This window comes from Macrosteles quadrilineatus, unplaced genomic scaffold, assembly GCF_028750875.1.
Source record: "Macrosteles quadrilineatus isolate MER2022 unplaced genomic scaffold, UCM_ALF_1.0 Scaffold_8__2_contigs__length_117827958, whole genome shotgun sequence".
Classification (NCBI taxonomy): domain Eukaryota; kingdom Metazoa; phylum Arthropoda; class Insecta; order Hemiptera; family Cicadellidae; genus Macrosteles; species Macrosteles quadrilineatus.
Genome location: NW_026542601.1, coordinates 12721706 through 12745870, shown reverse-complemented (window position 1 = coordinate 12745870; position 24165 = coordinate 12721706). Strand labels below are relative to the sequence as shown.

Below are 24165 nucleotides of genomic sequence, written 5' to 3'. Positions count from 1 at the left end.
ATAGCTGTGAATAGCTGTGAATAGCTGAATAGCTGTGAATAGCTACGTCTGAATAGATGGCTACGTGAAGAAGTGTCAATAGCAGGTGATCGACCGAGTTTGGTCAACAAATTATGATATCGATTCATGTATCTGGATTCGTTAATACTTCATTTTATATTTAACAGCTAACACGGCTACTTTATTAACATTATTTTGATAAGTTTCAGCTCTTGTTTTAGCCAAGGGGATGAATGGAGAAGTCGTCAGTAGTTAAGTTTTATTATTACACAAGTTGCTCTTTTCTTTGCGTTACCCACCTAGCTTTTTAGTTTGGTACCACGATTTTTAATTATTCATACAAATCTTTTAGAGTTTCTATATTTTTAACCCTTTTAAAATTCCAAGGGACTATCCTTTCTTGAATATTTGTGGCGAAACACAAAACCAAAAAATTTAACCTACCAAAACGTGAAAAATTATTAATACTGTAATAAAGAAAATTACCTAACCTTATTTAACCACGATAAACAATTCAAACAATATATTGTCAAATCTTGGTTATAAAGTTGAAAATGTAGCATATAACCACTGACTATAGTCAATATAAAACAGTTTTGCCCTTTTTTCTGTCGATTGTGATAGTTAATTATCATTTCAAAACTATTTATGAATTACATCTTAGAACACCATTTCGATGAAATCATATTCCGCAGCAACTAGATTACCTTACAACACAAACACTCAAGCAGGTCAAGCACTATATTTTACTTGTCCCTAGTTAGAAGAAAGTAAATACTTTGACCTCTTGTATTTACTGTGTAGGCTGTAAACACTAGGTAGAAAACCGTTGTGAGTTTTATACAAGCGTAATTATTAACTGTAAGTCTGTAATCAAAGGTTATTGCGTATACACACTATAATCTTGTTGTGGACCTCCATGCCTTCATATCCCTCGATCCTATTTCCCCCTTCCTACCCTGGTTGGATACACGCTGGTATTAATTTACATCTTTATTAAGCTCATATAAACTCGTAAGCTCGTTTGCTTCTGTGAATGTACCAGAGGTATTTAGTTCAACTCGTCAGGAATTACAAACTTGTCTTGGAGTTTATTCATTACGATATAAAATAGTTAAATTGTTTTTGGGGTTTAAATTTATGTTGGGTTGTTTTACTTTCATGATGAGTTTTTTGTGTAAACCCTTTCAAAAATTGTTGGTAATTAAACTTCAGTTGAACCGTCAAACAATATAAGGGGTTGAACAACCTTTATTTTGAGTACTGTATTTGCTTAATGATACTTATAAATTGTGACATTAAGTCTACAAAATGACCAACCATGACAGATGATCGCAATAATTATAAAATTGCTTTGAAAACAATTTGAATTTTGTAAAAGCTAGTTCCGTTATTGCACAGCAAGTTTAATTGTTATATTTAGCTTATAAATCTAAAAATAGCTTTTTATCGCGATACAGTTATTTTTTAACCAGTGATACCTATTCGGTGGTTAATAGTTTCTTTATAGCCTCAAAACAATATTTTAATTTGATGATTTAAAGCTGTCAACAAAACTTTGTATTGTGTTTTATGTTTTAGAAGTGGTTTGATTTTTATAACTATTTAAAAAATATTCTACGATGTCAAGACTTTCTGAAATGGCGACCCTACGAAAGTATGAATGGAGAAGAGTGTGGTACGATCTGTTAGTCCTTACATGTAGACTTAATCATTCAACAGGCCATTTAGTACAAATATTTCTGACACTAAAACACAGTGAAATATCGGTATTACTAGAGCGAAAAATGTTTACGACCAAAGCATAAGTTAGGAGAAGGGCTGCAACGAAGGGTACCTTGCCCGTTATTCATTTTCCCTGTCTGCTAAGGGAAATAGCGGCACTTCTTAATGTATGACCCTACAAGATCATTTGGCCCAGCTCGTACCTTCATCTTCTGGGGGAATTGCGGCTGACACACATAATACCCGTCTTTATACTTGTTTCAATGAGCGCCATGATTATTTTCTATTTCAGTCTTTTCGAAAAAAAGAGAATACTGCATGTTAAGTATGGAAATGCTGTATAAAATGCCTATGTTAACTATATACGGATGAGTTTTGAGATAGGGTTTATAAAATGCTCTACAATGATTAGTCTTTTGGTTATTACTCCAATTTATATCTCAAATAACGATTTACATAATAAACTTGCCTATATGTCCGAGAGGCAGTGGTTCGAAAATAATACAAAGATGAGGCACTGGTCCGACAGATTTTGCATGGTCAGGCACTGCTCCGAAAGGCAGTACTCAGAAAGGCAGTAGTCCGAAAATGATTTTCGAACCAGTGCCTTTCGGAGCACTACCTTTCGGACCACTGCATGGATCTCGCCTATATCACATGTATTACAATTACACTTAGTACTTTCCACAAGTTCTCCTGAACAATTAAACTATTTAAAAAGGAAAAGATTCTTAACTACCGGTTACTTAGGTCTTCTAATTAATTATTATATTATTTTGGAATTCACGATATACTAAAATTAATACAAAATTTTTTTATTACACTGTATGAAATTGCAGTTCATTGTATTTATTAGACGCAGTGTGTATATACATAAAATTAATGTGAAAGGTCATTCAATGTCGAATTGAATTTATAACCAATATTTACTATAAATTACTACACGAGTTCTGCAATAGACGTCAAACGCATCTGATGTGTTTGACTTTCCTGCATAAAACAGAGCGAAATATTTGCATTAATTTGCTTGTATTATTTATGTAAATGCAATCGCTGTTGTTGTCGTTTTTAATTAATCCGAATACGTTTATAGGATGAAAACACTGAGCTTTAGTCATAAAAACCTCTGTCAGTATTAATTTCGCTGTAATTAGCTGTTCGGAAGTTTCTTGTGTGTTTGTGATAGCTAATTTTATAAAACCCATTTAAATAGTCAGTGCTCCACTGTCAAGTGGTGATATTTATTTATTTAAATGCACTTTTTTTAAGTTGCTCATTGTTATAATGTCAAATTTTTGCCTGATTTATTTTTTACGTCGTAAAAATACATTCTACAGTAATTTTCAAAATATTTATCATCTGCGTGGTTTGTGTATTTTATTCTCATCTTTTTCTCAAATTATGGTTGAAGTGTGCAAAAACTGTCAACAAATAAAAAGTGCCAAAACGACTTTTTCAATAACATGATTCGTTTATTATATTATTCATTTACGTAATACCACATTCAAAGTATAATTGACAGCTCAGAAAGGTAACTAGTTTTTCCCAATTATTCTCAGTGTGAACAGTTACACAACTAATTTCCACACACACTGCTAAGATGCACTTTATTTATTTTTTTTTTCTTAAGAGGTTGGCGGCCTCTTTTAACCTTGCATTTGCCCGCCCACATAGACTACAGATCTGTGCGTGGAACGTATCCAGCAAAGCAAGGAGTGAGCCGGTACAGCACAAAGGTGAATTGTACTGATAAAAGTTAGTGGCGGTGTCCAGGATCCGAACCCACGACACTACTGCCTTGGGCCCGAAGTCCGCGACGCTACCGACTGAGCTACCGACTCACCAAAATTAACTTTAGCAATGTGTAGCGAGAAAGCATACTTACGTACGTCAAATAGCGGATGTTTTCCACATTTATCCTGATGCAAATGTTTGTTTTCAGAGTGTCGCTGAGGTGAAGCCCTCCCGCTGGCCATGCTGTGCTAACATTGGGTCTAGAGGTAAGCAAACGAGGTAAACAAACGCAAGTTGTATGTCTCAGTGTACAGCAGAGTTGTAAACAGAGTTATTCATCAACCCAACGCTTAGGGGAGTGCAGCTGCCCCCCGAGGTTGTGAGTCTGCTGTAAAACCCCTTATTTAATCATAGAAACTAGTTGTCTAAGTACACTAGTGTACAAAGTTGGTAGGTTAAGTATCTCAAAGTGGGTTAACACTCCCTAAGCAGTTTGGTAGTGTTCTACAAGCATTTTAATGTCCATGTACTCATTGTGTACGTTTGAATACGGTAACAAGACCCTTGTTTGGAAGGTTATCTTACAAAAAAAATTGCTTGGAGAAAATACACAGAAACATTTTAAGAAAATACTTATCCATTGTATATTTTCATGATATGACTAAAATGTACACTTTGTGAGTCCCCATGCTAAATTGTCACAGTAAATATTAAAATAGAACCATAGAATAAATCAGGATGGTCTACAAGTTTAGAGATAGTTATAGTGCATAAAGTAAACGTAACTCAGATTAAGTATGTATTTAAAGATTTAGTACATGTACTAGTTTCAGCCAACCACTCTAGGCTTTGGAATTATATTTATAATATTTTCTGTAACAACCAATACCTGTTTCTAATTCCCTATAGAACTTCAAAATTTATTTTAATTTCCATACCATTTCTGTGGTACATAGGGTGCTAGCACATCACAAAAAAATGTTCGGTAAACACTTGACCTTGATAACAAAACGTTCTATAATTTTTAGGCTCTCAATCACCCTATATTCTCTAAAAACTATGAACTATTTATATTTCGTATAACCCCTTTAAATTCAATTTATTTCGTAAACCCCAAGGCTTAAATCCCGCGATAATGTTATCTGTCTGGATTTGTTCACTAATACAAAAGAGACGAAAAGCCAGAACCCTCGTCATCTCAGTACGTGCAAATGCGTCTGAGGTTTCACCCCTTGCCATCCATCAAGCACTAGGGGTGGTAGGGGGTTGTGGGGGAATTGTCAGCCACAGGGGGGAGAGGTGATAAGCCTTATCAGTCGTCCACGCCATCTCCATCGACAACTGATAAGGTCTTGAGGATTTGTGGATCGCGATTACATTTTAATGTATGTATTGTAAAGACAAAGATAAAACAGTAGTCTCTAATCTGCGTTTTAAAGATTGATTTAAAGTCGGGTTACATTTTATTCGATGCTACATGCTACTTTTAAGACTCCATAAATGTATAGATTTATTTATTGCTGAGAATAGTTTCGTACTATACATGAATCAATAATAGTGATTGGTAGATAGATTTGTGACGTATTACCTATAGTTTACTTCTGCTGAAAAATGGAGCACTCAGTGTACGGAGGTTTTCGCAATAAAACTAATTTACTATTCCTAACCGTTATCGCAGGTTTTCCGCATTTTAATTCAACCTTTAGACTTGAATATATTCAACATTTTGCATATCAGGTCAACTGATCTTTGCACAACTGTTTAGAATACACAAAATTCGCAATGCAATTTTTAGTTCCACCGCAGTTTGAATATTAGTACTAGTTAGTGATTCTTTAAGAATATCCGTGTATTCTACATCGTTGTACATTAGTAAAGCTGATCATACATACATCACCTGATACAGGTAAACAAAAAACTATATCTCTGTTTTTACCTCGTTAACATTTCCCAGTAAACCATCATTTTACTAAATAAAAAATTAACAAGAAGACTATCAGAAACCGAAACATTTTATTCATGATTTACAATGTGTCAATACAAAACGGAGTCAAAAGATGGAATAAAAAATGCTTCTCGTTTGTAGCTGAGTTTTAAAAAAATATTTCGTGCTGGGGAAGCTAATTTTACCTTTAATTCTATCAGATCGGACTGAAGAGCTTAGCGTGGTTGCGAATAATATTGAATCAACTTGAGCGCAACAACCAACACTCGAACCTCTCTGTATTGGAACCTCATCTGATCTTTGTTTCTCTTCTGCTAAACCAAATACTGAAGCAATCTATGTTGTTTAGTGAGCTGTTACGGTTTTATTCCTTGTTTCATTCTTTAAGTTATTGTGTAATCTGTTACATAATTACTTACAGATTTTGTAGAATTACTCATAGCCACCTATGTTTATTTGTTCCAACGGACATCCCCATTTTACAACTATAGGCCTACAAATAAAATAGTACAAAACTCAAAACAACTTGCTATAATTTAAATAGTATTAAACGTGTACTTTTTGTTATCTTTTATTGCATTTCTAACCAAAATACCTTCAAAAGATAGGTTTCATCAAACGTTTAGCTACACAACAATTAATTACTTGAAATTTTTTAAAAAATACGTCAAATAACATTTTTAACACGGTTTTATTCTACACACACTTATATACAAGTATATTTACACTTATACTGTTTACTCACAATAAGGTAAATACAAAAGATGGTAGGTGGTGATCGATTTCGATTGGATACTCTGAAGATTGGAGTGTCAAATCGAAATCGATCACCACTGACCATCTTTTGTATTTACCGTCTTGTAAGTAAACAATATAAGTGTAAATATACTTAACAAGTGTTATTTAACGTATTTTTGTACTTTCAGGTAATTTAATAACACGTACGATGCTGATCAAGAAGTTATTCAACTAATTGTATTGCATACCGTCGAACATGTGATGATGAGTGATAGTAGTTTAGGTTTGTTGTTGACTTCAGTAAAGCTAATTGCAGTGGCAAATCAATATTACAACACTGACGAATTATGTTAAATAAATTTACATATATGCATTCATTTAATTTCAAGCGTCTCTCTGAATCTCTGATGCATCAAATGTACAGAACTGGATTCGTCAATAATACTGTACACTGTATGTAACTCATCACTCCTTATAATTTATGATGCTGCGTCAAACACAGCCCCTCGATAAAAAACAAAAACCCCATAACCATAATTTTCACACAACCCCTGCACATAAATATCGTTGGGACGGTGTGAGTTTCAACGCCCCTTGTAGGTGAGTTTTTGAGTTTGAGGGCGCCGAGAGGCCCCTGGGGCCGCCTCGTGCTTGTTTTTTGGAGGGTCCTTCCTCCCTCTCGTTACAAAGGTAGTCAAGGGCTGCTCCGCCCACGTTGACGAATTACTAGACTTTTCACTCCTTACTCCTACACCGCGTACAGTGTGACCGAAACTTACGTTGCAGATTTACAACTTTCCATCTTGTTCACACTGTGCATGTATAAAACATTGTAGGCGGTGTAGAGGAGTATATTGTCAAAGGGTAGCTACGTGATTTAATTATAAGTACTTAAATGACTCTAATGAATAAATAGTAGTCAATAAAACTATTGCAAAAGTATTTTCAAACAGTTAACTAATTAGCACTAGACCATCAGCATTATTAGTCAATTTAGGTTTACGATGAAAAGTGTATGTTATAAATGAGAATTCACTAGTTAAACACGTTGAACTAATAAATATAGTTGTGAAGTCACGAAAAACATTAAGCAGATAAACGTTTTTCGGATTAAAATGGTTTTAGGGAAGTAGTTCAATAAAGCATTAGTTAAAGTATACAAGACAATGCCTTGAGAAGTAATTATATCAGCCAATTAAATTTACAAGCAATGTATAACAACTTAATTTGCGCTAATCATGAATAATAATCCTCCCTAAACGATACTTTTTTGGCTCGATAGTTTCTCTCAATACAAATCAAAGCATTTTAATATTTGCACCAAATATCATAGAATTTCGTGGTGTTATGCCTTAAGCATTCGTCGAAAAACGCTCCCCAAAAACCGAAAAAATATCAACTAAAAGGAACTCTTATTATTCACTAAAAACAGAAAATTTTCCCAAAAATTATTTCGCACCGATTTCCACCTCTGATACGATTCAGCGAGTTTCGCTCCGCAAATAATAACCCTTGGGGGAATGCGTTTTTCAAATTGGCTGTCTTTCAATTTCTAATCTCCCCACGCACTTGTGCTCTTTATGAGAATGCACTCGAAGTAAGGGGAAATATTTCCAACACGAAGACTGCTAGTGAACGTGCCACAAACAATGCTGCTGTGCTTACAATAGCTTCTTGACGCCGTCTCCGGTCAGGTCCTTGAGGATCACCAGGATCGATGGAGTCTAAATAATTGGAGTTGCTGACTTAATGGCGGCAAAGGTGTGAAGATTGAAGGGTCACGTGACGTGTGAATGTGATTGAATGATTATTTGATGACTCATTTGGTGTCTAAAGTTCAAAGGGGTTTGGGATGTTAGAGGTTTGGAGTGCAACAGGAGTTGAAATTGATTAAGTTGCTAAGTAGTTTTTTTTAAGATGGTTTAGTATTTATAAGGTTAAGCTTTGGGATTTTCTGGTTCATTTGTGATGTTTGAAAATGTTGAACAATATTACTTTTTTGGAACATGAGGTAGAATGTTAGTCATCTATTGATTCAGTGTTGTCAGGTAATGAATCTGTAAGTTCTTGATTTAGAAAGTTACATCTTAGGTAACATCTGGAGTTGTTCTTGTATGCAGCATGGTAACGGCGATTTGGATTTTGGGTAACGTGATGTATTGCAACGTATCTTTTTAGTACCAAGTGTACCAGAATAAGGGTGTATTTGAAATTACAAAGATGCAAGAGACTTCTGATGTTAATTTAGAACTCAACAATTTCTATTAGTCTTTGAATTCAAATAAAACTTGACTTTAAAAGATCCTTATTTGAAGTGACTGTCGATGTTTGAGAATCATTTGCAGGAAAATAATTGTACAAACTGCATATTTATTGGCACTATCTCTTTTCCAAGCAAATAAACTGAAGTTACAGCGATGTTCTCCAATTTAAATTTTCTGCTGATTTACTGTAAAAAGAAACTTGTCTGAAATGATCTTTGGTTTTCAATGAACATTCTATTGACTTCAACTTCAAAGCTTGTAACGTGACAAATTGTTTCCTCGGCATCAAACGATTTCAGAGAATCTAGAGATGTTATTGAAGTGTCTTGGTTTGGAAAATAAAATCAACATCTTCAATAACTTGCTTTCAAATAGAGCTGTCTGCCTCAAATGGGTCTGTGTTGCACTTTTTTGTATCGTTAAATGTTTAGCAATTAGCTTTTTACCATTCCTTTGACGATCAGACGTATTCAAATCAAAGTTTTTCAGAAAACGAAGTTCAAACTTATGTTTGTTTGTACGTAAATTTATGTTTATCCTGTATCTATTATTAGGAAATAATATACCTTTCAAGAACCTTAAAAAATAACTACCCATAAATTTCAAATACTCTATTCAATTTAAAGAATAACTAATACTTTTAATTAATTTCATAAATCAAAACTTTGTGGTAATAAACGCCTATTTAAACTAGCAACATTTAATCAAACACTTAACCTTAAATATCCTATCACTGTCCCAATCTAGATGAACTTAGCAGACTGAGGTTCAAGTTTAAGACAGTAATTAAGTGGCTGCATTTAAACACTCAGAGCTGCCAACCGTCCGTCTAGACCAAACTAGAACTGGCGTTGATTCAATCTATTCGTCTCATTGAATGGGTTTGAATGTTTTTTTAGGAATGAACTAAAATATTCAAACTTACACGTCACAGGTGTTTGAGGAATCATTGACCTCTATTAGGTTTTTAACACTCGTACTTCATACATTCTCTTGATACTGTCATGTCTTAGGTCTAATAGTTTAATCAAAACACACTTGCATTTATGTAAAATTTTCTATAACCTGAGAGCGGAGAATTTGTGTATTCGTGAAAACCAGCAATACTCATCGTAACCTAGCTTATCCAAAAAAGAGCTAAAGTAACTAAATAAAAAAATGGACTGCGACAGTTGGTCTAGGTTTAATTGAGATGATGCGAAGTTCCTTTCCAAAGTAATAAAATAACTTTAAGATTCTCAAATTCTTTCTTTTTATGCAGTACTGTAGTTGTTACTTCTTGTATCTTTTGTTAGTACTTTTTATTGGTTCCTGCCTCTGTTGGTGGTTCAAACTACACATTGTTATCTTATAACTGGTCACAGCTTTCAAATGTGAATGAAAGGTCTAGTTCTATCTATAATAAAAGGCATAAGGCACTCCTTAAAAGCATAACAATTAGATTATGTAATATGATTACTCAGAAATTTGAGACAATTTGACACAATCAATTACAGTCTATAAAAACTTTTAAGGTAGTTCTAGGATCGCATATGCTTCACTTTTTTTCTAACTCCAATTACAATGTTCCTCAAATCTCACAGCCTAAGAATTTGTCCTTGAACTCCAGGTTTGTTCCAGAGGAAGGATGCTACTAAGATGGGTGGTCGCCCTGCTGGCTTGGGCCGGTAGAGGGTCGTCCCTGAGAGAGCAGAAGTTTGCCATGGAGCCGCAAGACCAGACAGCAGTGGTCGGAAGTAGAGTCACTCTACCCTGCAGAGTCATCAACAAGTCTGGGCTGCTGCAATGGACCAAGGATGGCTTTGGTCTTGGCACACATCGGAACCTCTCTGGCTTCGATAGGTACATGATGATCGGCAGTGACGAAGAAGGTTAGTTAATTGTTTATTTTTCATTATGATACTGAATTGTTTTTCACAAACAATTTTGAAAAGATCATTTACTTTTGGATTTAGTAGACATCCTATCCGTATGCTGCTGTAGCCAGCCTTTTATTTGAAAAGAGCACAGTTGAATGTGCCAAATTTGCTACGGTAGGAAATTCTGTTTACTCATAATGAAGAAAAATCTACATCTTTGGATTTTTATGATAAAGTATCTTTTTGTGCTTAAACCTTGTTGATGTGACTACTGAACTTTCTGCACAAATGAAACAGATCTTACTGTATTGATCAATAACTTATCTAAAGAAGGCTGCTCACTCCTACATCCTTTTTGTTTCATATTCGTGCCCTGTGTCCAAATCCTAATCAATTACTTGAGAATGTGTACACCCCACAAGTAATAACTTACTATACTTACTTACTTAGTAAGGTATATGTAAATTTTTACCTTTATCATCGTACAATTTTGAACACCAGCTTAGTTCAAATGAATGAATTATTGTGATCAGCTAAGAAATCTTTTACAACATGTCCTCTTCCTCCACCTTATCCTGTTTCCTATTGCAGGTGACTACTCCCTGGACATCTATCCTGCGATGCTGGATGATGACGCCAGCTACCAGTGCCAGGTGGGGACGGGACCCAACGGTGAGACGGCTGTCCGCTCCAGGATAGCTCATCTGTCAGTCCTCACTCCTCCAGAACCTCCCAGGATAGTCCAGACGGACTACCTCCTCACCACGGAGGACAGAGAGATAGAGCTGGAGTGTATCTCAGCGGCTGGCAAACCTGCAGCAGAGGTGAGTGATTCTATTGGTCAACAGTTCAAAAGCACTTTTTAAAGAATTTTAATAAAGTTTAGGGTTTGTGAAAGAAAGGTTAGAATTTGTTGAGTTCCTTGTGATGATGATAAATGGTTAAGATGAAGGTTCATCCAGTGAAAATTTTCCGTATGACTAATTGGCATTTCAATCCAAGTATGAGTCCCGAAGCATCAAGAATGATATATACATCATCCAAATGATGCACTTTGTGATTTTTTTCCAAATAAACATGATTTTTAAATATCAGTTTATATTAAGTCAAGTCCTATTTTATGACTCGAATTTGAATTTTTTTTAACCTTCGAGTATAGATTTAAATAAATACAGTGATTTTGCATTCAAACACTAGACCTACCACGTCTAATAAAAATGTGTGCTTGTATTTCAGATCACCTGGATCGATGGTCTGGGCAATGTTTTGACTGACGGCATTGAGTACATGGTGGAGGCGCTGCCTGACGGCCGAAGGTTCACAGCCAGGTCAATATTGAAGCTGACACCGAAGAAGGAACACCACAACACAACGTTCACATGTCAGGCGCAGAACACAGCAGATAGAACATACAGAAGTGCCAAGCTTAGGCTGGAAGTCAAATATGCTCCTAAGGTACAAATAAGATCTAGAACCTATCTAATTAATCACCTTGTCCTTTATGAGTGAGTACCAACTATCTTTTGCATCTTGCCGGATTTATCAGATCAAATTCACGAACTGCTAGATGATTCTGTTGGAATTAATGTTTTTCCCCACTTTTCCTGATCACAAAACGCACATTAATTTGTTTCATCAAGTCCAGATGCACTATGGAGAGACACAAGAATTTCTTAAGGTTTTTCCTTCCATTTCTGCGACTTCAGGGAACAAATTCCTAACATAAAAAAAGAAGCAGTAGAGAGCATACGCTTCCATCCGAAGGTGGTGGTTTACAGTTTAGTAATGGGTTTATGAAACTACAGTTATTTAAAACACACTTTGTATGTTTGCAAACTACTTCCATATATTGTTTGGCATTTTGTTTTGATATACAGTTTTCCAACTTACGTAATCTATTTTAAATCATTGTAATTTCTTCTATAGTAACTGCCAGAACCTGTTTTCACCAGTTCTAATAAAAAAAAAACTAATTAACATTATATTGCAAAAATGTAAATTCGTGGATTACTCCCATTTACCGTCTTTGCAAGACTTAAGCCTAGAATATTCAGAAATGGAATATTTATTTACTGTACCATGCAAAGAAAAGGAATTAACTCGACATGCAATGTCCCAATCCTTCTCTCTTTGCAATATGTATATTCACAGTGAGCTAGTTTCTCCATTTTTATTTTATAAGTATACAGCCTCTACTGTAATTGGCGAATGTAAATATTTTATTTTTGTTAAGGTTAAAAAATCTTAGTTTTCTGGCTTGGAAGAACCATTAAGTATGTGCAGATACCGGTACTTGCATGTATTTGAATTGAATTCAAAAAGGTATTCAGTTAAATTTAAGAAAATTCTGTCTTATGAGATGAGCAGCTCTAAGGGAATTTACACAAGTCTTGTATGAAAATTTGATAATAAAAGTAATTCTAATCATTCTTTTTCCTTTTTCTTCAGGTAACCGTGAGTGTGGTGGGAAGCATGACTCGGTTAGTCGAAGGTCAGGATGTGAGATTGTTATGTTCCGCTGACGCCAACCCTCCGAACGTCACCTATCGATGGTTCATCAATGACCAACTCGTGTTGGGAGACCCGACTACGGAGCTCGTGATGAGCAACATCTCACGCAAGAACCACGACTCCATAGTCAAGTGTGAGGTCCACAACGCTGTCGGAAAGAGCGAGGAATCTGAAGCCTTGGACATCAGCTGTAAGTTTGTTAAATGTTTATCTTACATTCAACAATATTATTTTGCAGTTTGTACATGTTTATGGGGAAAGGAGTGGGGTGTCACATTCTGCAGTTACTGGGGTACTATAATCATTTCTTCTTAATTCAATTTCTTCTAGTTTATTTTGTAAACAAATACACATTTTAAATTTGTATAGTACCCGGAATTGCTGCATGGAGAGAATTGTGGTGTAAACCATAAAAATTGTGTAGTATAAAAGGGAAATGGAGTAAGGACAATCAAAACATTCATAAATCCATATATTATTCCGGCTCCTTAAATGAAAAATCAATCACTGGAATGTTGTATTTTGCCTCTTTCATAGTAGTTCTGCGTTAAGGTTAAGATCACAATCAAATGCCAATAATCGAACACAGCCAAGTACATTAGCAACTCTCAAATGGTATGAAGATCCTGAAGATCTGTTAGAAGTGCTTTAACCACTACATTTAATGTAACGTCTTTGTCGAACATATTATAGACTGCTTTAGCAATTCCTTGTTGAAAATCCAATTGAAGTTCCAAGTCTCTAAGGTTTTATGCCTTTTTTCAACTGATGTAATACATGTTTATGGTATTTTTGTGTATATTCGTTATTAATAATCTTAGTGGATTTATTATTTTATTTGGTTGGTTAGTGCTAAACAACGGGATTTAAGTATTTGTGTGGCACTACCATAGCACATTCGTTGAGCCATTTTACACCCCTCAATAATTATCCTAGTACTACAATAAATCTTTTGTGTCATGACGCATAAGAACTCAAAGCGTAAACCGGCTATAAGCTTTTCTATTAAAATGCAACTGAACATCCCGCTATTGTATGAAACAATTATAGTCCGGAAATTCTTACCGGAGCAGTACAAAGGCCCAGACGGAGGTATTGTTGTGTCTGTTACTGAGACATCCACTGAAAGCTGATAGTCATTGCAGCCCTTTATACCCGATGAAGCCATTGGGGAAGAAATAGATCTGATAGCCACTTTGAGAGGAAGGTGAGGGTAAATGTTCGCTACAATGTGAGGCTTCATCTTGGATCGTTTACTTCTGCTGTTTTAGATTCCCTTTGTTTCTTAATAGTTAGTAAACACCGTTCAACTCCAGTTTTGTTGGCTCAATGGGCTCTTTCAATTGTTAATTTAGTTTTACTTATTGGCTTTAGCATAAAACTTAAGTTTTTGTCCTTTTTAAAATTATTGGAATTAAGATAAAGAAAGATATCATTGTAATCTGTTGAATTTATATGATAATGTTATATACTATTGTCTGGTCGTACTATCATGTTGTACTTTCACTTTGATTAAATGAACATATAAATTTTAATTAAACGTAAAAGGTCTTCAAATGTTTACTAGTTACAATGACATATTAATTTTTTCGAAATACATTTGGAAGAGGGAGTTTGAATTTAGCTGTCTATTAAAAAGTGTTTTAGCTGTGGGTCCTGTTATTCTTACTGGACTTCTCTGGTGATAATAACTTTCAGAAACTATTTTGTCCCTATAGACGACTGCCATGCAAAAGTTGTTAAGATAAATTACTTGGAATGATGTACACTCCTCTAATGAATTTACTTTGTTGGGAGATATAAAATAATAAACACCAATTAAATTTAAACCATAATATTTTTACAATAATGATACATAAGATTGTAAATGGTTGTAAGCAGAACAAAAGAAAATTCAAATCACACTTAAACGAAATTTTAAATAACATTCACCATTTGGGAGATGATGATTGGAGTTAAATATTTGTGATTTTCCTTACATTAATTTTACACCTAATTTTGCAAAACATAAATGTTTGATATAGCCTAATATCCGTCTAAGAAAAGTTCAAGGAAAGACTGTTGTTTAAAGGTTAAAAAGACATTAAACTCAGAAACTTGATTGCTTAAAAGTATTGTACTTGCAGATGGACCAAGATTTCGGACGAAACCTCGCAGTATGCAAGCAGACCTCGGGGCCTCGGTGACTCTTATATGTGATGTGGACGGAAATCCTCCTCCCGACATTGTTTGGATACACGAAGACTCTGACAGAGTAAGTATAATATTACTATTAATACGGTGGGTTTTGTAAAGTATATAGAATTTTCTATGCATTATCAGGGGTTGAAGCAGGTACAGAAGTACTACAGCACAGAATGAGGTTATTCACAATCACATTATGGACTTTATTTGTGTCTTGGAGGTATCTTTATTGATGTACACTTAACATGGAGAATTAAATCAGCATATTTACTGTCCATCTTGATTATACAAAATGAAAGAGATTAGTCTGAACTATATTGGTGTCTCTAAAGGAGTTTTCTTTTGAGGGGCTCTTAGCGTAAATCTGAACAATTATGTGCGGGATTCATAATCTGAACTGTAGATGTGTGCCCTACAAATATACACTTTTTCTCTCCTAATAAAAAAATATATTATGCAAAAATTATCAATGAAGTTTTCCAAAAAAACCAAAAGCTAACTCGGTTAAAATATGCAAAGTCATATGTGTAGTTAAAAGAGTGCCTACAACCATAAAGTAAATGAAATATTCTGTTGCTTTTCTTTTCTCTTCTTTCACCACTTGGTTTATGTTTTATTTTATTTCACTCCTTCTGCAATGCTGTCTTTCTAAGCAATTGTTGTTCTCCAACAGCGAGGCAATGTTTTAACATTTACGTGGGAACAGGTAGTGAGCACTTCCTCCAACCTCACAATCACGGTAACTCACGAGTCTGCTGGACGATACTTCTGTCGAGCGACAGTCCCTGGGTTTCCCGACATTGGTGCTGAAGCGACCATCTACATGAAGGGACCTCCCACCATCATCTCTCACCGGACCCAGTTTGGGATCCCTGGAGACAACGTCAGATTAGAGTGTTCTGCTTTTTCTATACCTACTCCGCAGAAAGTGGTTTGGAGTTTTAAAGGAGAAGATGTTGGATCCGACCAGGATTATTCGGTAAGATATAGTTTTCACCCAATAAAGTTCTTAAAATTGGTTTCAAACTTTCAGAAAAACTTACATTGCTAAAGAGTAATAACATACTAAGATATACTTTTTAAACTAAGTCACAGAGAAGGAAGGTAAAGTACAGAGGAAACATTCAATGGTACACTTCAATGGTGTCCGTGGTGTCTAGCACTAGTCGCTGGTGTCTAGGGCAAAGTCCAAAGTCCAACACCGTGCCCTCACCCTCATATACTACAACACTCACCCTGGAGGAAGTCCCTGTACTGAGTGTCATAATAATTTATTTTTTTGTGCTTGCCACTAAGGCTATTCCTTGCTCTTCACAAGTATATTTCTCACACAATATACTAGAACTGAAAGTGTGTGGTTGTCCTCTGTACCTTACTTCTCTGTGACAAAGTAAAGTAAATTGTGTAAGAACAGAAGGAAATGCAAATTTGAAGCAAGTGAACATTAGATTGAAAGTATATTTCTTTCTTTTTTAAGTCTTCTTGAGTACATAAAATTAATAAAACATTATAACACAAAAACAATGAAAAAAACAGATATTAAATTCTAAAAAAAAACACACTGATACATAAATGTTTTTCTTGTCCTGATGTTGTAAGAGTTTGCTTATTTTCTCCTAATTAATTCCAAACATAGAGACAGAGCAAAACAATTTTTGTGATCGAGTGTAACTTTTGACTCTTTAATATAAATTCCAGGTACTAGAGGACCCTCTGACGGAAGGTATCAAAAGCACCCTGATAATCCGAGAGTCAAGACTGGAGCATTTTGGAGTTTACAACTGTACAGTGTCCAACCCTTATGGCAGTGATGTGGTGGAGATCACACTTAAAGCTCAGAGTAAGTAGTGAATTTACGATTACACACTCTATTATTCAAACAAGCGTCATAAACTAGATTGAGTAAACATACTCAGGAGTAATGGAGAGCAGGTGTATGAGCGTAAAGTTGAAAGCTACTTAGCACATAAATGAGTATAAGCCTTTGTACCATGAGGTTATAAGCTGCATTATGATCCTACACTTGATCTTTGATCAATGCCATCGTATTGGTCCCTTAATTCATCATGACACTATTGTTTTATCATGTTCAATTACAAAGGGACAGCAACATATGTAGGCTAATCCAAATGATAATGGCCGTAAGTAGGATTATTGTGTTACAGATTAGGTCTGTATTGTACGTATTGATTGGATCTGCAATACAATCCTGTATGCATCGGATAGAATCCTGCAGAATTGTTCTATCCTTGGACTGGTTTGGTTGACTGATCCAAATACCAGTGAAACATGAATACTATTACTTACTTGTTTTTGTAATATAACTAGTTACTGGAACTGTTATATCGGTAACAAAGCTGATTAAATGACTTAAAGATGTATCTAGTCAAACTGAGGAATATCAGATTAATGAAATCATTTCATAAATTGAATGAATGACAGTTGTTCATTTCGACAATTTCATTTTTGTGTTAGCCTCCATATTACATCGAATAAAAGAATTGGTGTACCTGCTTTGATGTAATCCAAATTGTTGCTAATACCACAGTAGTTTCAACTTTCAAGAACTCATCTTCATGCCTCAATGAATGTTTTCATCAGGAATTTTAAACCCAAAAATAACCTGGAATATCATAGACATTATAAATCCATCCGTTCTTATAAAACATCATGTTTTATTACCGGTACTCATTCTAAAATTCCATTTTTTCTAAAATTTTTCAAAATTGTTTTAATAAGATACAATAACAAAGGGAGATCTACATAGTTATGAGAAACAACTTATGTCTAGCCCATATAATGTCACAGTTGCTACTATGGATAGCTCGATTCACCATCTATATTTTTTTGTTAATTTATGATCTTCATGTTCCAGAGAGTTTTCCTTTGCTCCTGATCCTGACAGGAGTGCTTGGAGGAGTCGTAGTCATTGTAGCTGTTACAATGGTTGTGATTCTTTGTCAGCGGAAAGTTAAAAAGCCTCAAGGTAAGATACTATATAAAATTATACAAAATTATACTTACAACAATTGTACTTAAATTATACAAAATCTAATAAATAATGTGTTTGGTTAATTTTGATTGTTAGTCTTCAGTTACTTTAAGTTAATGTAAAAAACGGAAGGCTGTGTTATAATTTTATCTCAAAAAGTTCAGAAGGCTTTTAAAACTTTTTTTGAAGGTGAAATTGCATTTATTTAAATCACATAATCAGATATAATTTTCTATCTATTACTGATATTACCAATTATTGCTTATTATTATTTCATATGAAATTGTTATTGATTTAAATAAGGAAGTAGCTGAAGACTGTTGGCAATAATGCATACACTAGGTGTTCCGTTATTGTTTTTCTGTTAAACCAAGACACTAGTGTAAAACAGTGAAAAATAGCATAAGTAACTAAAGTATCATACAAACCAACTAATCTACCCTACCTTAACATTTAATATGCACATTGTAAGACTTTTCTTGCTTTTTTCATGCAGCAAACCATTTGGAGTTACAAATAAAACCTTACTCAGGTAATTTTTGACCTTTCTTAAACGTTCTCTTTGCAAGTCAATCCACAGTAATAAATGTTATTTTATGGTGTTTTATGTTAGACACTCTTAATGTTAAGGTAGGGGTCACTCAAGACTTGCTGATATGTTCAAATATGTTATGTATTTTAGCTTTATCCTTACTCAACATAGTGTTAACAAGACAAAGGACAATAATCAACAAAAAAATGTGTTATGAAATACACTACACTTTGAACAGTCAAAAATTGCCATTACATTACCCGTACCTCTATCACAAAAATTATGTAAAAGGAAATTATTCCTCATTTCTTAGTCGAATAGAAATCTTAATCTTATGTTGATTGCCATTTGTGTAAATTTGATTTAAGGATTCTGATAGTGGGTTCAAAAAACTAAAACTTGTGATTATTCAAAGCGTATTTCAAAAAACTTAACTTGTGTCCTACATATTCTTATGTATGAATAGTATAGTCAGACCCGCTAATGCATGTGTTAAGAGCGTCATGTTCAATAAGCCTTTTTTTCTTATTAAATATCAAACAGCAATACAAGTCAGTTCTCATAAAGGATGTTTCTATTTGCTAATTAGTGTGAGATATTGTGAGACTTAAAACTCATTGAGTATTTTCCTAGTTTCAAATTTACTGTGTATATAATTGAAATACAGTTCAATTTTTGAAGTAGTTTATCAAAACTTACTCACCTTTTCACATTTCTTCCTAAAGTTGAAATTCCTCATCACAAAAACACAAATCGCATTAGTGTTTGTAAGTTAATTATTTCAAATTTAACTCTACAAAACTCAAGTAATACACAATATGCTTTTAACAATCCCTCGATCGCAAACATGTTCTAAAAGTGTAACTGTTCCTAACCAATCACAAACATGTTCTAAAAGTGTAACTGTTCCTAACCAATCACAAACATGTTCTAAAAGTGTAACTGTTCCTAACCAATCACAAACATGTTCTAAAAGTGTAACTGTTCCTAACCAATCGCAAACATGTTCTAAAAGTGTAACTGTTCCTAACCAATCACAAACATGTTCTAAAAGTGTAACTGTTCCTAACCAATCACAAACATGTTCTAAAAGTGTAACTGTTTCCAGCAGACAACCTGGATCCAGAGAAGCAGTGCAAAGAGAGCGACAGATCGTCCAACATCTCGGACATGAAGCTGGAGCTCCGGACAGGCTCGTCTGTCAGCAATGTCCACTGTGAGTTGGACTACAGCGGAGGACACGAGAGTGAGACGGGTAGCGAGAGTGTTGTCACTAGGATAGGTCTACCTCTCGCAGGACCCGTGCCTTTGGATCACAGATACTCCCAGCGCTTCTCCTCCACGGAGTTCCCAGACCCTGTCTTCCCACCTAAGACTGTAAGTAAATAATTCCGCTTTATTCATTTTCATTCAGTCCCATATTATTTTAAAACCTAACTGTTTAACAAAAGTAGACAGTTGGCAAAACAACTGTATGTTATTAACACATTTAATACCAAGTCCCACAAGGCCCCTTCGGCCCTTCATACAAAGGAGTGTGATGGATGGTAGGCAATGTCTTAACACATCAAATTTTACCCAAGTAGCAGATACATTCTTTAGGGAAAAAGCCAGTCTGCTAACATAAACATTTACTTTGTTACGTGAGGTTATCTGGTAGCCGAAAAACTATCCAAATTTACCACTAGGCCATAAAACAAAAGGGGCTGCAGCCTCAAGGCCCCTTCATACAAAGGAGTGTGATGGATGGTAGGCAATGTCTTAACACATCAAATTCTACTCAAGCAGCAGATACATTCTTTTAGGAATAAATCCAGTTTGCTAACATACAAATTTACTATAGGTTATCTGATAGCCAAAAAACTATCCAAATTTACCACTAGGCCATAAAACAAAAGGGTCTGCAGCGGTTTGTTAACAAAATATTTCGTAGAATGAAAATGTAATAATTTGCAACTATCGGGGGTGATGATAATGATGTCCGCGGGATAACGGGAGGTGTTATGATTTTTGCCACAATTGTAAGGAAGTCGAGCCTTTGGAGAAAGGGTATTACAGTTTATTGGGCCGAGGACTCCCAAGTACCCTAAGTGCAGCTTTGTTCGAGCAGATGCGCATGCTGAGCAAAAGAACCTTCTCCCATACACCGTTGCTTTTGTTATTTTGACCAGTCATTTAACATTTAATTGCCACCAAATAAATTTATTTTCAGACTCAAATTGATGGTCACCAAAGCAACTATACTTTAACTAATGAACTTTTTCAGGATGGCCAAAACAACAATGGTTATGTTCCTTACGTGGACTACGCAAGAGACTACAACCCCCCTCCACCACCCACCTCTGGGGCACCAACAATCCAGCCAGCCAACGGAGGAGTGGGGGTAGACCCGCGGTACTCTGCAGCGTACGGCAATCCTTACCTGCGCAACGCAGTTAGTCCGCAGCTACCTCCTCCAACGGGGCCTCCCCTGGCGCCACCGCCTCCACCGTACTCCGCAGTACGCAACGGCGCAGCGCCACAAGTCTCACGACTACCTGCCTCGCCTACGTCGCAATACATTACCTCACAACAAGCGACAATCAAGAGAGGGACGTTAGCTACGCATGTATAATACTAGCAGCCCGTGTGAACATTCTAGCCAATGTCACAGAACCGGAGTGCTCGATACTCGCGTGTACAGTGTAATATAATAGGTATATAAAACTCAAACGAATTCTTATAGTGGATCAGACGGAATACGAGGCTCGATGTGTGATGTTTACTTATAATTTTACGTACCTCTCTAAGCAGGATGGACGTAATCTTGGTTATTTTGTACCTTCGTTTACCTGGGACGGATTTGTAGAGGACATCGAGTATGTAGGATGAACAAATATCTCAATGCTCATAGGACTTTTAGACTGATTCAGGTATTAATTTAGTCTTAAGATTCCATAGCAATTTGGTTTCTAGTGTTTGTATGTTACGAACTCCTTAAATCAATTGTGTGTGCTGAGTGATTCTGCTTATAATTTTAAAATTGGATACTTATGTTATGATACATTAGTTATTTTATAAACTTTTCTAAAAAATTTCAGATGGATGCGTGTTTATACTTATAACAAGTTAGGGACAGTAATAAACCTTAAAGCCACTATATAAGTTCATGAAAACTTTGAATAGAAAAAGTAAACCATAATTTCTTTACCTAAAATTAAGTTTTAACTCACTTTGCACTTTATCAACATATTTTCTTGCATACTCTTTTGATTTCATACAATGAACCATTTATAATCTACAGATTCAAAACTCTGAAATGTTTAACATTATGAGCACTAGCTATGATTTTAAAACAGCTTTTGTGTACATTTTATTTTTCTAGAGTACTGTAGTATAATTATTACAAGAATAACTAACAGTGAATTGAACTATGTGAGGCCTTATTTGAAGAGGTAAGATCTCAAAAATATAAACCAAAGATCGACTTACATTTATCAGAAAATTACAGCTAACCTCCAAAAACAATCATATCAACATAATTATATTTTTAGTTGTGTTATGTAAAGTATATTTTATTGTTATGTTTTCTATTTTTATTTTAATGAAAATAGTATTTGTATATTTGTTTTATATTTTACCACAGTTTTATATCTACTTGTGCCCTATCTACAGCCTGTATATACATTTTAAGATATATTTTAATGTCTGAAACCCTTCAAACTTTTTAAATCAGCATCTCTTCATGAAAAAATTCTGTCATTTCCTGTTAATGTAGATATCCTGGTATTTAATCGCAAAATGTTTTATTATTTATTACCTTGACAGCTTGTTTACAAACTTACGCTTCTTTATGTGAATTTGGAAGAAACTAGTTCTGTTAAGTGGTACCAATGGTCTTTCATCATATCTCAAACTATTTCCTGACTTGAATGTGTCCACGCCCGATCTTAACATCACTTGCTGTTGAAGTGTCAATTATATGTGAAGCTTGTGTTTCCCTGTGTTGGGAGTCAGCGAGTATGTGCTTACTCGCTTACTCACCGGACTTGTATCTAACAAGTGAAATTTGATTCCTGCCTCTTACCTCCCATTGTGAGAACTGTGATTTTTTACTGTTATTAGTTTTTGTAAAGTCATAGAGATAATGTAAAAATGAGCCGTATAAGATATGTCAATATTGTATAGTTGTTTGCTACTCTTTGCATTTATACTAAATCGAAGTGATTATTTTCTTAGTTTCGATTTATACCTCTCATTCATCTAGTTTAGCTTTAGAGATTGTATCATCTAGATAAAATAGTAAATATTTGGCATCATTCTGTACTTACTTTATGTCAAGGCCTAAAACAATACAAATTTTTCATTTTTCGTTTGAAATTGTTGTTTATAAATCAAAACCAATTAATGGGATGCAATTAAATAAGGAATTAACGTTACTTCAGAAAGTCAACATGTCTGTTACATGGAAAATTGAAGTTGAAATATAAAGAATACCTACCATTATTTTGAAATTGTTTAAGGTATGTGACAAAATACCGTTTTGAGGGTATACCACCGTTCTAGGATTTAATAAATTCATTTCGTTGGCATTTAGACCTCAAACAATTATTTTAAAAGCATTATATATTTAGAAGGTATAAATGTGTTCCTAAACATTATAAAACAACAAATTTATAAATTATAAACAACACTTTCTTAAAATTAAATTGTCTAAGTAGGTATTTTAATAATTGTAAGAAAAAAAAATTTGAAATGAACCTTGATAAGAAATATCCTTTTTTAAATTATATATACATTGATCTAGATTATTTACTCAAATGAAATATATAATTGATAAAATTGGTTTGATTAAATAATTGGTTTGAAATCATTGTGTTTACAACATACTTGCTTTCAATGGTGAATTTTCTGAAAGTTAAACAGCTGATTGAATATTTTGAACGTTTCAAACTATTGCTCCAGTCTACATAGATGTAAGATTATCTGCCACTAAGGTCCTTCATCTTCATATCGTAACAGTAAATCCTAAAATAGATAAATTACGTTATCCTATTTTTATAAAATTAATGCTCAGTAATTGTTCAATATCTATTGAAACTTTGTTAGATTTTTGTAGACTCATGTACAGTACTAGGCCTACTAAAGATCTATCTTTTGTGATTAAATGTAGGCCTAACTCAAAGTTGTATAATAAATTGTCATTGTATGAAATGGTTGGTTTTTGTACCCCACGTCCCTTCAATGGTTATCAGTAAGTAAAACAGTTATTGAGAAAATGTCATCAATAAGTGTGATATGAAGTATTTTATCATTTGAAATTCTTTTTTTAATTTGAAATAAATCCCAATGAGCTTTTTTAGGTATATATAATACCTTTCCAATTCTTCATTAAGAACTTATATAGATAGAGGAAATGGTTGAAATGGTAGGTTGGTTGGTTGGTGTTATCAGCATATTTTCCATAAAGGGAAAAATATCTAGGAAATATTTTTTTTTTTCCTCAAACTTAAACATTTTATGAAATAACTGTTATACACACAACATACAAAACTTTTAAATAATTCAAACACTTGGTGAAGTAATTTTGTAATTTGCAACCCTTTTTGACAAAAGGCTTTATAAACCTAACAGTTAGGTCATCATTATTACAAACAAAATCAAACCCAATCAGTTCTTTACTCTCTTTGAACTTGTTTACA

General features: G+C 34.4%; 1 protein-coding gene across 5 annotated transcripts in view; it reads left to right on the top strand.

The window, feature by feature from the left end:
• Window positions 1-23149, top strand: part of LOC129001798 (irregular chiasm C-roughest protein-like) — a 248562-nt gene extending 225413 nt beyond the window's left edge. Inside the window, exons 5-16 of one of the 5 annotated variants that reach the window (XM_054429240.1) lie at window positions 3668-3725; window positions 10027-10277; window positions 10857-11089; window positions 11502-11720; window positions 12714-12966; window positions 14903-15030; window positions 15634-15939; window positions 16659-16800; window positions 17836-17946; window positions 18449-18484; window positions 19596-19861; window positions 20751-23149. In XM_054429240.1, coding sequence (XP_054285215.1) covers window positions 10034-10277; window positions 10857-11089; window positions 11502-11720; window positions 12714-12966; window positions 14903-15030; window positions 15634-15939; window positions 16659-16800; window positions 17836-17946; window positions 18449-18484; window positions 19596-19861; window positions 20751-21098 — 2286 coding nt within the window. In that variant the 5' untranslated portion in view covers window positions 3668-3725; window positions 10027-10033 and the 3' untranslated portion in view covers window positions 21099-23149. Of the gene's footprint in view, window positions 1-3667; window positions 3726-10026; window positions 10278-10856; window positions 11090-11501; window positions 11721-12713; window positions 12967-14902; window positions 15031-15633; window positions 15940-16658; window positions 16801-17835; window positions 17947-18448; window positions 18485-19592; window positions 19862-20750 lie in introns of all 5 variants that reach the window. The other 4 variants (XM_054429242.1, XM_054429243.1, XM_054429245.1 and 1 more) reach the window with 4 other exon arrangements.
• The last annotated feature ends 1016 nt before the right edge of the window (window positions 23150-24165 follow it).